Consider the following 16,978-nt stretch of genomic DNA (forward strand, 5'->3'; position numbering starts at 1 on the left):
CTGTGAACCTCTGCTTTCTGCGTATGTTGGTTCAGCTTTGCTTCGCCATCCCGTAGGGATTTTGTCCAATCCCAACAAAGCATTCCAAGTTCATCCACTTCCTGCCACAGTCCGGAGGGCTGTGGTGTTATGTGTTTTGTTGTAACGGGGGAGGGGAGGCATGGGAAAACGCCATCCCTTATGAGAGGGGTGACCTTCAGAAAGCTCCATCACCTCCCTGATGCGTAATCTATTCTGATTCAAGGACAGATACACTTTTATCTGTTACTACTGGAGTCTCATGCTAATGAAACCAATATTGTTGATCTTTAGGCGTTGGTTAAAGGGTTAGCTCACCCAAAAATGAAAATTCTGTCATTAATTACTCACCCTTATGTCGTTCCAAACCCGTAAGACCTCCGTTCATCTTCGGAACACAAATTAAGATATTTTTGATGCATTCTGACAGCTCTCTGACCCTCCCATAGACAGCAAGGGTACTACCACGATCAACGTCTAGAAACGTAGCAAGGAGTTCGGTAAAATAATGCATGTGACATCAGGGGTTCAACCGTAATATTACGAAGCTACGAAAATACTTTTTGTGGTGCGGCTGACACAGAACAACATACACTGTTTGTGTCCAGTGGATATTCTCCAAAATGGCGCTAGGTTGACGCGGAGGAGACGAATTGTTGAATAAAGTCGTTTTTTTTTTTTTTTTTTTTGCGCACAAAAAGTATTCTCGTAGCTTCGTAATATTACGGTTGAGCCCCTGATGTCACATGGATTATTTTACCGATCTCCTTGCTACGTTTCTGGACGTTGATCGTGGTAGTACCCTTGCTGTCTATGGGAGGCAGGGTTGCCAGGTTTTCACAACAAAACCCACCCAATTGCTATTCAAAACTAGCCCAATTGCGTTTTGAGGGAGGTCCCCGTTAAAAATCACATTCCGGGGGGTAAAATACACGTTTTTTGGTGGGGCTCCCGGGTAAAATTAGCATCTCAGGGGCTAAATATCGCGTTATTGGTGTCGCTTCAACCCACGGACATGAAAAACAACCCACAGCAACAGTGTTAAAGTAGCCCAATTCTGCGGGAAAACCGCAGACTTGGCAACACTGATGGAATTTTCATTTTTGGGTGAACTAACCCTTTAATGCTGAGAGGGAAGGTGTTTGACATGTAGCACAGCCTTTTTCTTGCTATAAGCACTACACAGAAATGGAAATTGAAACTGAAAAATTAACCGCACATTCCTTACTAAAAAAAAGTGTATCCCAATACTTTATTTGCATTTTTACGATCTTTCCCAAGTGCTTTATGATTCTTCAGACAACACCCCACAAAATGATATTTCTCTTTATAAATATTCTGTCACATTTATATTTAACTTTTGTAATAAATATAATATTGTTATGGGAAATAGTAAATGGTATGGTAATATCGTAGTATATCCGTAATATATTGAGTAAAATACAGGATATCTATCAATATAAAGTCTTATAAAGTATAGGTACTCTTTTTCTTCTGTTCTTGTCCGAACCACATTTAGAGAACATCAATTTGAGTACACCATGAACAGTAGCAGCAGTGGTTTACCACCTTATCTTGGTGACAAGTGAACTGGGTATGTTATTGAGGTGTAGCGATGGTAGCTTGAACACCTGTATGAAAGAACCCTGCTTGTTCTTACAGTTGGTCGAATTGATGTGCGAGAACAGTGCCTGACCTTTGGATGTGATTTCAGTGTGCCAGTAGTGGTCCTGTCAAGAAGTTGTTGGAGCGATATACACAGTCTTGTCACTTCTGACCAGATGAATTGTTTGTGTTTCCCTCACCCGTCACATATCAATGAAGCGTCCAGGTGAAAGGAGACATTGGGTCTGGCGAGAGAATAAATAATTTGACACAGAAATGATCCAAGGTTGCTTTCAGGCTAAGTGACTTGCCATGACGCTCTCACGTGATTTTAGCATGATTTCAGAAATACCTGTAGGCTGTTCTCATGACCATTGTCTGTGCGGGTCACAGATTATTGGCCATTTATCGAAGGCTGTTTTAAAAACACTGCTGTTGGGGTATGATACGTGATGAGGTCCTAAGTGCTATAATTTTCTTTGAAACCGAAACCATCAGTTAATATTTGACGTTCTTTCAGTTAGATTATCCAGATGTTTTGGTCCGCAGATGTTTTCTGCTTTATTTATGTACTGTACACTGAAAACAATGCACAATTTGTTTGGTTTTGAGCGTGTCTTGTGACTCATTGCTATGCTTGGTGTTGAGTTCTTGAATTTAAATGCTTTTGAACTTAGTATTGCGCTTTTATTTGACATTTTCTTGCTCTTCCTTGTAATTTCAGAGATGACTCTATCAGCAATTACCTTTTTTCACTTTCATTTTAATCTCAAACAAATTGAGTGTGCCCCGCTTTGCAGGAATCACCTCCTCAGACAGAGCCCATAGTGAATTTGTGCTAATGTTTCTTATTGGCCCCTTCTTTTTGAACCGTAATAGGGAAAAATTGCATTTCCAAGGTCACAGTTAGAATGATTTTACACTATATTGCACACCGCACATTCTCTATGTGGAGTGGCTGTTGTGCTCCATTCCAGATAAATGCAGGCAATAACTGTGATTGATGCTGAGCCTACAGTCCTCTAGTGCCTCTACAAAAAGGAAGGATATGTGAAGAGCCAACACATTTTTTGCAACACCGAAAATACAGAGTCAAGAACAGTGGTTGAACATGCACCTATGCACCTCCCCTTCACTTGACCCCAGCATAATTTGGTTTTGGAGAGAGGAGCTGTCACTGCATTCAAAACAGATACTAGTTACTGCACACTGCAGGGTATCTGCTGTATGCCTTTGCATGTTTAAAGGTATATTCCACACAAAAATGCTTACCCTCTTGCCGTCCCAGATGACTTTCTTTCTTTAGGTGAACACAAGCAAAGATTGTCACACACTTGCATCACACTTCACAACGTGCTGACATATGCTTCATGATGGTTTCATGAACATGCTTATGACAGTTGGCCGAAAGTGATGGTTTATAGTTGAAGTTTAAAAGAGATGGATTATTTTCAAAAAATCTGAAGAAAGAAAGGTATATACAGCTGGAAAGGTGAGAAAATTATGGAATAATTGTCATTTTGGGGTGGCGTACCCCTTTAATTTAGCAAGTGGTGTCCAGTTACTGTTATCTCAGAAATAAATAGGGTTATTTTGCATTTGAACCCAATATTGTGTAAAAACATGCGAGTAGCATGCAAGTATGAGTAGTAGATTATGAACAGAGCAGAGTGCTGTCCCTTATATGAAGAATGCATCATGTGCATACTATATTTAATCAAATCCCAGCCTTTTGCAGTTTAATTATTGCAAAAGCCCCCTCTGCAATTTTGATTAATTTAATTGTGCAGCCCTAGTAGCAAGTCATTCTAAATGTAGCCTGAGTTACAGAATCATAATTTCACCTTAAATCCCTGCAACCATTTGTCACTTAGAACAGCATGCAACAGTTTCAGCTCTTGTCATCAAAGTGCAAATGATAGAATGCTAATTGAGAGTCCCCTTTCAGTATTGTGGTTTTCTTCTAGGACAGTGTAATCATTGTTGCACTCTAGAAGGGTGAAGCAGGAGAGGGTGAAAATGAGGTGAAATGAAATTGCGCTGCAACACAGAGATTTTTGGCAGGGATCGTTGATTTTATTATGGCTTTGGGCCTATACCTGTACGAACAAGAGCCAAAGACTCCCCCCTGCTTTCCTGTGTAGAAGCCACCTGTTTCCTACAGCTCTCGATCTCTCCAGATTTTGAAACACAAACTAAAGGTCGATTCTTAGCATCTGGGTGCTACAGTATGGAGTCATTTCCTCAGCAAGATATCTGACCTCTTCTAATGAGACAGCATTGGGTCCTTTAAGATATCTTTGTTAGCAGGCGGCAAATCGAGTCACAGAGTCGTCAGCTGGTGTGTGTGCCCTCAGAAGGCGCTAATGAGTGGATCTATGTAGTGACATTGTTCTGCTTGGTGCCACTGTATCCATATCAGTCAGCATCTCTGACTCATGAGCTGTCTGTTCAGAGGCCTGTTCAGTTTAGAGAAGCTGTTTCTTTCCCTCTCATTTACTTGCAAGAATCTTCTACTCGTTAAAGTTCACAGTGTGGATTTTCTTGTGCTTCTTGCATAAAAACGTGTATTTATTGGAGATAAGTGTACAACTACACTGTTTTACTTGCAAGAATCTTCTCTTTAAATACACAACTACATTATTCAAATTTGCTTGTCTGAACAGCTAATTGACTAGTTGGTCTTAAATGGATAGTTCATCCAAAAATGACATTTCTGTCATTTACTCACCCTCATGAAGATCCAAACCTGTATGGATTTCTCTTTTCTGTGCAGCACAAAAAAAGGATATTTGTGTGTGTGTGTCTGTGTGTGCATTCAATGGGCTCCAATGTGGATGGTAAACTCGTCCTTTAAGGAAGTATTCCCATTTAATGCTGGTTTACCATTTGCCACTAAGCTGTTAACATTTTTCTGCTCAAATCTTCTGAAATTATAATAGCTACTGTTGTCTGCTAAGGTGCTTACTTCACTCATGTGGCACACCTGAGAGGACAGGTGTTGTTAAATCCATGACTATACTTGAATGAGCACACCTTTGTGAATAACAGCTGGTCTCCTGTGTGGAATATTTTCAGGTGTAACTGGGACGTTCAGCCTCCTCCACTTGTATCCCACACCATCCTAGGAGCTGCTGCCCTACTTATCAATGTTTTCATTCCAGGGCATGCTGGCGTCTAAATAAATGCTTTGCTCTTTGCGATGAGTTTAGTCAGCCCTAAGTAGGAAGCTGCCAACATTAGCATTGTTCAAGTGAAGCCTTTCTCATCTCTTCCAACAGTTTTTGATGTGTTTCACACTGAAAACCTAAATCAAGCATAATTTCCACAGCCTGCTGCGATGATTGGTCGGGTGGCTTCCAGACCTCCTGCTTAGTGCAGACAATTGTGAAGAAGACTGTTTGCATGCTAACGGCTCAAACGGGTTCCTACGGGTGTGCAAACACGCTCGTCCTCCATATGACACGTTATCTATCACATAAACATATGACTGCCCATGTTTATGTGAAAAAATGGTCTTGTAAATCACTTGTCCATGTATTTAAATATATATGGAAGTTTTTAACAACAACAAAGCTTTAAAAAGCTCAAAAATCAACAAAAAATGTTTTGCTCCATTTCTTGCAGATTACCTGTCCCAAGGTGTTGATCTGTCAGGTATTGATGTCATAGAAAATGACCTGCTGTTCATCAGTCGAGCTCGTCTGGAGGTGGAGAACCAAGCTAAACGGTTACTGGAGCAGGGCATGGAAATTCAGGTAAAAGTAAAACTGTGTCGGGGAGGAACAAAGTCCAAATTTTTGCAGTACTTGACAGCATTTTGAAAAAGCTTTCAATGTGGTCAGTCACTTGTTAGCTTGTAGCACAGCGAACTACTTTTTAAAAAGATTTGATTTGACTTGTTTTTATTTTTAGATGCTGGTTTTACTTTGGGGGTGGACTAACTGCTTTAATTTATTAGTTTGTCACTTAGCAGGCTGCAATTTCAAAATTCTCCAACACCAAATCCAGGAACTGTTTACAAGCGCACAATTTGCAGTGTTCTATGAATTGTGGTCCAACACATTTCAAAACACGACCATGAATGAAATCGAGTTTATGTGGTTAGATGTGCGTTCATGTAGTTGCACTTAAAATTTAACACCTAAAACTTCAACCGGATGAAACATGTGCCAGTATTCTTTCTATCTCTCTCCATCTCTCCCTCAGCATGTTTCTCTGTCACACGATGCACTCACACACAGCAGATGGGCCGCACTGGCCTTTTCTCCCCTGTCTACAGACACAGGCATCACACTGAACTGTCCAGTCACATTTCAGAAATTCAGCTGCCACATGGAGCCATCTCAGGGGCTGAAAGATATCTGTTTTTCAATAAATTACCATTTTAAAATACCTGCACCAATAATCTACAAGATATGTTGCATATCATCATATGAATGCAGCTGTCATGGCCCTTTTTATGTTTTGCTCATTGCGGCTTTATTTTTTTTTCCTTTTGATTGACAGTCAGCACGGTTTATGGAGCAAATCAATGCAGAGCTCCAGTTGGAGATGACAAGATTGTCAATATACTGACTACAAGGTCAAAAATGTATTGCTTTATGTATCTCTCATGGGCCTTCAGCTGTCTTTGAAAGCATGACCGTTCAGAGAGTATAAGGGAAGAACAGCCCATAGCTGACCTGGTCCAGTCAGGTTTTGTTTGTTCCTGCATCTTTAATGGTTTCCATTGCTGGCCGCTTGCTAAAATAAGCCTCCCAGTGCCTGTCGGCTGTATTCTTTTCTTTTTTATTTCTTTGGCTCCACGAGTTGATTGTGTGATGATCAATCACCTCCATCTTTCACTTGTTGTCTCAAGGTTATTGGTTGCAGACAATGAAATGGCATTGACCACTAGGGTTGGGAATCGAAAATTGATTCCGATTCCAGAATCGGATACTTAAGGTCAGGAATCGGATACTTGTTGTCAAATTAAAAGTTCGATTCCGCTTATCGATTCCTATGAGCTTTTTTTTTTCTTCATCTGTGAGGACTGGACCTAGCGATCTGCCAGGACCTTGCTCGCTAATCTAAGTGCTCCAAAGTTTGGCTACATTTGCGATCAGAAGCCAAAAAAGCTAAGTATAATATCTGTGATAGCTAAACATGTTGCAAGAGAGGTGTCACCACCAACATACAAAGCACTTTAATTTAATAGATCGTTAAAGATCGCGAACACAATTCAAACACCAACGTGATTCTATGCCTAAATTACAATGATTCGTCTGTTTCATTCCTTAACCTTTGACGTGTGCGATCAATGTTGTGATCACTTGGTTCGTCCGTGCAGCATACGATCACATCAGTGTGATTTGAACATTTAAATCTGCGATAGCGCTGCCGCTGACCTGAAGAGAGCAGCTATATGGTAGCAATTAAAATAGAATAAATCACCTTTTGAAAGTAATTTGATGCTTCAAATGAAGATTATCGATTACATTGTTACGCCAGTAGGTGGCGAAAAGGGGCTGTTAAAATGTATTTGTCTTTGAATCACAAGAGATTCGTTCAAGAACGCTGATTCATCCAGTAATGAAACAAGTACATCTTGAGTGAGTCATTTAATCATTAATTCATAAATTACATGTGATTTTGTTTAGTTGTCTAATGTTTTTCTTCAGAATCATGAGAGAACCACAACTTCCATTGGGGAAAAAAAACGAAGAAAAAAAAAAACTCAATTTATTCAGGATCATGCAGTTCTATTTTGCACACAAACAGCTCTTAAAGAGTCCTGTTTTTATGTAGCCTGTTGATTTTTGTTCATGGTATTTAGCTCCAATAAATGGTTTGCAAAAAAGAGACACAGCATAAAAGTTTGATATCATTATTTAATCACATTGGAATCGAAAAGAATCTGAATCGATAAGCAGAATCAGAATCGATAAAATTCAAACGATACCCAACCCTATTGACCACTGTGTGATCTCTTTAAAAGTAGATATGGAAGTCTTTGGTTATAGTGGCTGTCTTTCAACATATAGTGCACTGCCTAGGTAGACCACATTTTTTGGGCATCATAGCTGCCAGTGATACTGAAACAACCAGAATCTCGGTGTAATGTTTTATTTAATTTCTTAGTTAAATATGTTTTGTTTCCATTTAAGCTTAGACTTGGCTTCTTGGGAAGTGGTATGCTGTTACTTTTTGCATAGAAATCTAGTTATCGAATGCTCTTTTTCAAGGACCAGAAATCCTTTTTATCTCTTGTTCACTTCAATTAATTGTGAACGGCTATAGTTCATTCTCTGTCCTCTATCCCATGCATCTCTAACAAATTCCTTCTCTGCTGTCTCCCTACAACACATTCTTGCCCTATTAGCATCTCATTATAAAATCGAGCGATGCAAGAGCCCCCTGACCTCTGTTCATGTATTTGTTGTTCTGGATTTTATCATGTAGTTCACTCCACTCCTCCACGGCCAGTCCTGCATCAGTATATTTAGAATTGTGTGGGTTACATAAGCCGCTATTACTTAGCTCATGTGGAGAGATGACCGTCTTCTTTTCACTCTATTAGTCTAAACAAAAAAAAAAAGAGGAATTTTTAATTTAGATTGTGAATTTTAACCAAGGGATCTCAAATCTTTTAATGTGTTTTAATGGAATCGTTCTGTGTTCAATGCAAGTTAAGCTATATTGACAGCATCTATAACATCTCATTCCTCAGGTTGTAAGAGCAACAGTCGTGATTCCAGTAATGCACTTACAGTGTAAATTTATGGAGATAGATATTTGTGCTGCTCAAATATTTGTAATGTTGTTTTCTTGCATGTTGACAGTAGTTAAAAGCTGCATAATGTCACTTTTGAATTTGGTCTATTTTGGTCTGTTTTAAAATGTACTCCCATACAGTGCTTTGCCTTGACTTTCACTGTTAGTGCATTACTGTAAACAGTTTGTTTTTCTTTTTCATTGACTTGACTTGATTTCTGTAATATGATGTATTTGTAAGTGAAATGATAGTCATTTGAAAATAATGCAAAGCTAATTGATTAATGTATATATAACCTTTCTTCTGATATCTATATCTATATATACACTGCTGTTAAAAAGTTTGCAATCAGTAAGATTTTTTATGTGTTTTAAAGAAGTCTCTTCTGTTCATCAAGGCTGCATTTATTAAAGAAAAACATAATCTGATGAATCATCTTAAAGCTGCAGGAGCTGTTGAACATTTTCTTTGAAATCTTATTAGTTTGGAGGGATTCATCTGTTCTTAATTGCTTTTTGGTGCATAGTGACATAGTGCTTGGTGTATTTTTCTCCTCTAAATGTAATTAAAAACGTACAGAAGATTGGTACTGTATATCAGTGCACTCCTGTTTTGAAAGCATCAGCTGTCTGATTCACTGCCATATTGTCAGAAGGGCACTTGAAAGGAGAGTGCGTTTGAAGATCAAAATTAGACACTGATGTGCAGGGAGGCAGAACAAAAAGTGTAGCCTGTATCTGCACATTCACTTCGGATGGGGTGAGAAAAGAGGAGGTCTGTTAAATATTTTATCCATGTTGTTACAAGTCTGTTTTTATTTCTCTTCTCATACATTTATATCAGCTGCTTAAGAGGGGCGTTTTTACACAGAAGGTCATGAGAGGGTAAATCATGCCCCCCCACCCCCTTTTCTTTTTTTAGTGTGGAAGAGGGGATGCGGTTTTGGAAGTGGATTCTCATTACCGCAGTGAAGGTTTTTGCTTACTCAGCAAACATTGGTTGGAGGTCACTGAGGTGTGTGTGTGTGGTCCGAGCTGGAGATGCATACTATGGTCTCAAAGGGCTCACAATTCACTGTGTGGAGTCTCACAAGTGTGTCCACAGACACACATATGCAAATGACTACTCTCGCCTTGGCTCCTGTCTTCCTGACCCAGAAAAGCAGAGTACTCACGGGCCAGTGTCCTGTTTCACATGCTCGTAGGGGAATGGAGGAATGGACATTAATGCAGCCTTCTCTATTACAGAAGAGAAAAAATGACAATCTCTCCAGCCACGATACTGTGACCCTAAAAATGTCACTGCGTTAGATTGCAAACTAAGTGTTGCTTGTTTTAAAGAAAAACACTTTAGAAGCAGAACATCTCACAAAAATAAGTTTGTCCAGTTTTGAAATAATAACCTGAGTGAACCTGAGGATAACTGACTTCATAAATTCACTAAAAATGAACAAAACAAGAGTTGATTAAAAGACACTGAGCAAACATATTGAAAAAAGTGAAGTTAGTGAAGAGAGGATCCTGCATTGTGGTTTTATGTTGTTATCTGATGCAATGGCATTCACACATTTATTAGAACAACAAAAGTGTCCATATACTTTTTTGGACCTCTTTATTCCCAAAAACAAGATCTATCTGTGCATTAGAATAGCATGGATGTTTTTTTTTTTTAATGCATTCATGATTCCTGTATAAAGCAAAATATAACTTTATATATTCTTATTATATATATTATATATTATATATATTATATATAATACTATATTATATATAACTTTATATATTCTATTAAGGATTTTTAACATCCACAGATCCTTTCCATTCCACACAAGCTTCTTTATGATGAAAAAGGTTCCTTTTAGATAATTACAAATTTTCTTCACACTCAGAAATTTTTTTTCTAAGAACTGTTCACTGAATGGTTCTTTGGAGAACTCAAAATGGTGATTCTATTTCACCGCTCTTTTGGAACACTTATTTTTAAGAGTGTAGGACTAAATTGCTGATGTATTTGGGAGATATTAAAAAGCTAGTCTTTAGCGCAGTTTGACTGCTGACCAGCAAGTTCATAGAAAATCATGTGACCAGGTTCGTGCATGATCAAAAGCAGTCATAAACCTAGGAAAGAACTGACCTGCTGCAGCCATAACTAGTGTAACCACGGGAGTGTGGTTCCTCCACATAATAGATTAGGCACTGCCTGCATTGGAAGGGCATTGACAAGAGGGGACGAATGAGTCTGGGTTTTAACTGAGTCACCGCTGCTTTGACAGATAGATGTGCCTCTTGCCCCACCATGAGTAACTGTGTATTACATAAGCAGCCCCAGCAGAACATTGATCATGCACCCTTTAAACAATACGTCACCTTTGTCCATTTCAAGAGGTCAAGAGTTCGTGTGATGGTTGTCTCACATAGATTTGTGTTTTGTTGATATAAGGTGCAGATATACAGTAGTCCACATTGCCACAATCAATTGGGTCACATTATTATTTTTTTTTTCAATAGTCATTTTACCAAACATTCCAATTAGTCCAGATATACCGTTGGTCTTTTTTCCCTGAATGTTTGTTAGGATTTACTAAATGATTTCGTTTGGATTTAAATTATTTTCCTTTCTCTGCATTTGTCCATTCTGTCTGATCTGTTTAGCTTTGTTCATTGTCTTGGTGGAATGTGATTTTTGTCATCCGCAGCCTAATCGAGCCATGTACCTGCGGCATGTAATGGAATTTTCTCTCACTCGCTGCTGAAAAGACACAAAAAAAAATATGTTATACGCCTTGTGCCAAACAAATACTGACAAGAATGTTAAGTGAAATCAATTCAATGCTTCATTTCTTTCTCTGCTATACCACATAGCAATTTTACTTCTTTCCATGTAAATGAATACCTTTCACTCATGCATGATTATTTATACACTGTAAAAAATAAGTGTAATTTTAACTGTAAAATTTTGTAAAAACGCTACGGAAAAAAACTGTTAATAGGTTAACAGTAAGTTCCCGTACTATATACAGGGAAAAACTGTAAAATATCTAACCAGACATTTCATGTAATTTTACAGTAAAATGCTGTTAATTTTACAGTTTTTAGAAGTAAAAATAACAAATCAATGTATAATTTACAGTCAAAAACTGTAAACTGATATTCCCAGAATTCCCTGCATGACACTCCACATTTGAAAGTATTTTGTTTAAATAATCATGTTTTTTTAATAGTTTTTGTTATTAGTTATGTATATTTGGGCTTTATGTTACATCTTCTGTTGTTTAATGAAAGTTTAATGCATTATTTAAGTATCATGTGTGTTACCATGATGGTGTTTTGTGTTTGCATTAATGACTCAGAAGTCAGTATATACTTCTGCTTGTGGCGAAGCTACTTGTGATGAGCTTTGATTCTTCATGTGGCTTTCTCTTTTACCACCTGCATTATTATGGTGGTTGTCAGTATGTTAAAGGTACAAAACAGATTTTAATAGCAGTGTGCATTGTTGAATTTACTGGTTTACATTCAAATTTTCTTGTTTGTAGATTACAGTTTTATACTGTAAAATGTTTTGCCCGTAAATGTGTTTACTGTTTTTCTGTATTTTTTACAAAATTATTCTGGCAACCACAGCTGCCAAAATTATTTTGTAAAAACTACAGAATTTTTTTTACAGTGTAGACAATCTCCTGCAATTACTAATGTGCAAGCCCTGTCACTAATGATTTGATAACAGCATTTTTTTTATTGTTCCTTCAGGGCTGAACTTGATGCATGACTCAAACTGTGCATAAGAGGGTAGTAATCATTTAGAAATGTCTTATTAGCACACAGTTTAGCTTGTCGCTGCATTGTTATACACGAATGGCAGGATTTAAAGCGCATTTGGTATTTGCAAACATCTGAGCAGAGATGTGTGGCTTCTTTTTTGCTCTTTTTGACTACGTTTTGCATGCTGACATTCTAAAGTGACAGGAAATAGTGTTGCCCTTTAAGGTAACTCAGTCAGGATTCAAACAGGGTTAAAATTATTCGTGTGTTCTTGAATGATCTGATCAAGTCAAGTCAAGTCACCTCTGTTTATATAGCACTTTATACAAAACAGATTGTCAAAGCAGCTTTACATTGTTAAACAGGAAAAATGTGTGTATTTATTTTATTTTTAGTGATCTCTGACGGGGAAAGTCGAACATCATTAGCGCCAATGTGAATAACAATCTTACTGAATTTACGTTTAGCATTAGCCAGCCCTTTTAAATTTGCCAAGATGTCAGGTGCTCTGGCTCCCGGTAAACTATCCTTAGTTAAAGTTTGGATGCGTGTCTCCAGTTCTGAAATCTTCTTTGTCAGCCTAAGTATTTCCCTGCATTTATCACATGTGAATCCCTCGCCGCTGACAGAGAAAGCTACACTATACATGTGGCAAGCAGTGCAAGTGACAATAACAGGAGAAGAAGCCATTACTCACCGTGATTGTTGAATGATTCTGACTTGAATGATTCCACAGTTGTTTCATGAACTCGTGAAAAACAGAGTGAGAGAGAGAAAAGAAACGCTAGGCGTGAATGACAAGCTAACAGGCTAACGGAATGCTAACACGCTACGCTAGCAGTTTAGATTAAAAAGCGAACAATGTCAAATTAGTTTGATAGATAATATCAGAAATATGGTGAGAATTAAGTTCTATTTTAGCAGTTTAAACAACAGAGGGTGATAGTAAAATAGAGATTTCAACAGAAAAACAGAGCTACACTGAGCTATACTGATCTGTCTAATATTACAAGAGGCTTTGCATTGTTATGTGACAGATGGGCCTTTATCCTGACAACCTGCCGGATTCAGCTATGTGTTTGTATATATAAGGACAGGTTTGTCAGATAAGGAAATGACAGCTTGCTTTCTTGTTCCAAACAAGAGAAAAAATACTACAGTAAATAGGTTTTAATGTACTCTGAATTAAAATAGCCTGCCTGAAGAGTGCAAGAGTTTAGCAATAACTACTCACTCCCATGCATGATTTTCAATGAAGAAATAGAGTTGTTCATCCTACACTCTCAAACTACTTTGTATAGCTTAATACTTAGTAATAAACTTATAATCAATAGCTGTAAGTCATTAGTTTGTAGTACCATCAACAGTACTATCCTTTTATGCTTTGCTATTTACAATGCTTTGGATGCATCAAGCAGATCATTCCTTTATAAAAGAATAAGGAAATACACAGTTTTGTGTATTTTTGCTGGGGGTTTTTTAACACATTTTGCTTCAGATAAACACTTATAATGTTAGAGCTGGTTGATTTTGGTTTGGTGTTTTGCTTTATGGATTTTTTCAATGCCTGTGGAGAAAATGAATGGGGAAAATACCAAGGTCACAAAAAAGTATATGTCATTGTTGCACTCTATTCAAATCTTCATTCATTTTCTCATGTTTTCCAATGGGCTCAACTTGTGGTGGTCACTGATAAGTTTATGCAGCCCCCCCCCCCATTTTTTTGAGGCATGTGTTTGAGTAACCTTCACATCAAAAGGAATGTCTCTCAGGAGTTGAAGCTGCTAAGGAGTGAAGTCATTGCTTTTGTGCGCTCCTTAAGTCTTTTTTCTGTCTTTTTCTTTTGCCACCTTTTTTTCCTGAAGCTTTGTGCCTCCCTTTTCTTTGCCTTCTCACTCACTTCAAACATAACATCTCTGTTGCTCTCTCACATTTTTTCTCTGTTTGCTCTCTAAAGACCATGAAGATGGAATATAGATGCGCTGGATTGCTCATATAGCTGACGAGCAGTCAGCAGTTGTGGCTTGTTCTGCCAGTATGGCTGCTTTTGTCTCCACACTGCTCTGTCAGAGGGAAGAAGGCAAAATGCTTGTTCCAAATGATCATACTACACACATATATTTACTGCATGCATTTATGCATTTATGCATTTCCATAAGTGATATCCTGGAGGACACTTAAAATGAATGGAATCTCACTGCTGAATAAAGTGCATTTTAAGGTCGCAGGAAATGAAACTTTACCCTATCTGTTTTCTAAATGCATGTTTCAAGTCTTAATGTAAACAGTTGATAATATGAATATAGTTCATTTTATAATAATAATAATAATAAATAACTTTACCTTAAACAGCGCCTTTTAAAAGAAGCTTCTCAAGGCGCTTTACACGGAAACATGCAATATAAGAATAACAATAATACAAAAAAGTGAAAACTAAGATAATCAAGCAAAAGCTAACCTAAAAAACCTAATCTGTACAAATGTTTAATTTTTATAAATAAATGTTTTGTCCTCATAATGGTAAAATACAATGTCATAATGGGATCTTCCGGTGAAAAATTAGACTTCTCTCTGGTGACGTATGAAGGACTTCTCCAATCATTTAGTCCAAAACCCCTGCAAACTCATGTTTGTGTGTCTCCATTTTTGACTGCCACGCCCACATCTTAACATCCAATCAACAACCAATGTTCTGAACCAAGACCCCATCTGCTAAGCCAGCTAAGACCAACAAGTAGACTGGATTAAAGCTTTGTTTTTCAGTAGGGTTGTGTATGATTTATTGAAAGAGTACTGGTAGCACTGTTACAGATCAGAGACCTGTTAGCGACTGGCTCCCATGTGTGCTGATTAGCGCTCCTCGTTCTCGCACGTCGACTTCTCTCGCCCATTACCCATCAGTAACAGGTTACTGCCAAGCACCCACCTGACAAATTACTGTTACCATGGAGACCATATGCACATGCTGTTTAACATCTCTTCTGCCTGGTGTCCGTTCTTCACAATTAAAAAAGTCACACAAAGGTTAAAAGCACAAAGATGCAGCAGTTTATTTATAGTGTTTATAGTGTCATTGAGAGGAGCTTTTGATTACTATTCCTGTTGCACTTGCTCAGTGATAGTATGTACCGTGATACTGACTGATTATCGTTGATGTATACAGGTATTAATATACTGTGGTACCATGAAATGGTATCCTGCTAATATCAATAAACATGCTATTTGCATGGTTTGTTAATAGCACTATTCCAGCACCATTCAAGGACCTTGATATATGAGTATGTTAGATCAGATTAAGATTTTGACTTGGTGGATGACAAAATAGGTGATAAATCCTATAGATTTGCATTGTGACTTGGACCAGTAAGCCACCACCGTTCCTTTGTGCACAAGTGTTTTCGTCTGAACAGAAACCTGTTTTCTGCCTTCATAAGATTGAATAGATATTTTATTCATGGTTATGCATGTCCATCTTTTTTCAGTAGGTTAACCTGCACTCTGGATTTCATTATAAGGGCACATGTATTTCCATTCGTAAAAATGGAAAAAACTTAGACGGATCACTAAATGATGTTCATTGAATTTGACTTACATTCTGACATGAAGAAATGACATGATACAAGATGCATTTAACCTCAAGTGTTAAAAAATTAATGAATGAATGAGAGGAGTTAATTTCTTTTTAATGCCAGTGCAAATCAAAGTTTCTTTATCACTGAAGATGTTCTCTCTCATTAGTTATGCTGAGCACACCTCATCTTTCACCTTTCTCCTTTCCACAATCATCGGTTCTCTCCCAAATTGAGTTCATTTCTTCCTGGTCTGGCATTGCACTGACATTTCCCAAGTGCGTCTTAAAAGGCTTTAATCGGTCTTCGTCATGTTTGTTTTTGGGTTGCTGTGGAAACACGACACGTAAATGAATGTCTAAGTGATCCATCATCTTTTCACTTTTTCTTCACACTCAAAGTCTCACTTTCGCCCTCTCTGTTCTTCAGAATTACTCTTGCATGGCCATAACACTTTGCTAAGTGTGAGCCAATGAACTCTGTATGTTCTTATGGGCTGGCATTGACCATGTTTGCTGTAATTTTTGGATTGGGAATGACTAGAAGGAAAACACATGTCCCTGTATCATCCATATAACTCATGTAATTCTCATATTGGCTGGGTCATTTGTGCTATGCAGTATTTTCTGTAAATATAAAAAATGTAAACTTATTGTGTTGTAATTTAAGTATTTCTACAAAAGATTTAGCAGACTTCTAAAAATGTCCTCTTTTCAAGCCAGTGGCCTCCAGGAAGTGAAATCTACAGTGAAAACAACAGAACAAACATAAGCATTTGATCAATTTTGTGATGTTTTGTGCTGTTGTCTCAAATTATATACTTGATTATTTCCACCCTATTGATTTTATTGCCATTTATGTATCCATCGCACAAGAGATTGACCGTTAAATTGAGTCAATTTTCACTTTTTGTTAATTTCATTTTTATTTATTTTTTTAATCTCTAAAAATTGTGATGCTATCATATTATCTATGATGTTATTATCTGTAATGTTACTAAGCAGGCTGAAATCTCTTGCTAATACTTACTGGTGCTTATGTGATTGTTTTCCCACCCATGATTATGTCAGTTCTTGAAGGAAGTTTTATCTAGCATGATTTTTGTCTTTAAAAATTCCCAGTTATTTTGTATTTTATTTGAATGTATATATAACATTTAATCCAGTATTACAATGCATATAATGGACGTATGGAAATGTTCTCATAGCAGGAATTACCTGGGCACCGTATGTGGGCAAAGACCCCTGGTGTGATCTACTTATCAGCTA

The 16,978-nt window shown here is 37.6% G+C and overlaps 1 protein-coding gene across 1 annotated transcript in view; it reads left to right on the forward strand.

The window, feature by feature from the left end:
- Nucleotides 1-16,978, forward strand: part of LOC107656447 (conserved oligomeric Golgi complex subunit 5-like) — a 64,036-nt gene that overhangs the window by 17,493 nt on the left and 29,565 nt on the right. Inside the window, exon 7 of the mRNA XM_016444310.1 lies at nucleotides 5,251-5,381. Within this exon, the coding sequence (XP_016299796.1) occupies nucleotides 5,251-5,381 (131 nt within the window). The remainder of the gene's footprint in view (nucleotides 1-5,250; nucleotides 5,382-16,978) is intronic.

The sequence above is a fragment of the Sinocyclocheilus anshuiensis genome, unplaced genomic scaffold (assembly GCF_001515605.1).
Source record: "Sinocyclocheilus anshuiensis isolate Anshui unplaced genomic scaffold, SAMN03320099.WGS_v1.1 scaffold183, whole genome shotgun sequence".
Classification (NCBI taxonomy): Eukaryota; Metazoa; Chordata; class Actinopteri; order Cypriniformes; family Cyprinidae; genus Sinocyclocheilus; species Sinocyclocheilus anshuiensis.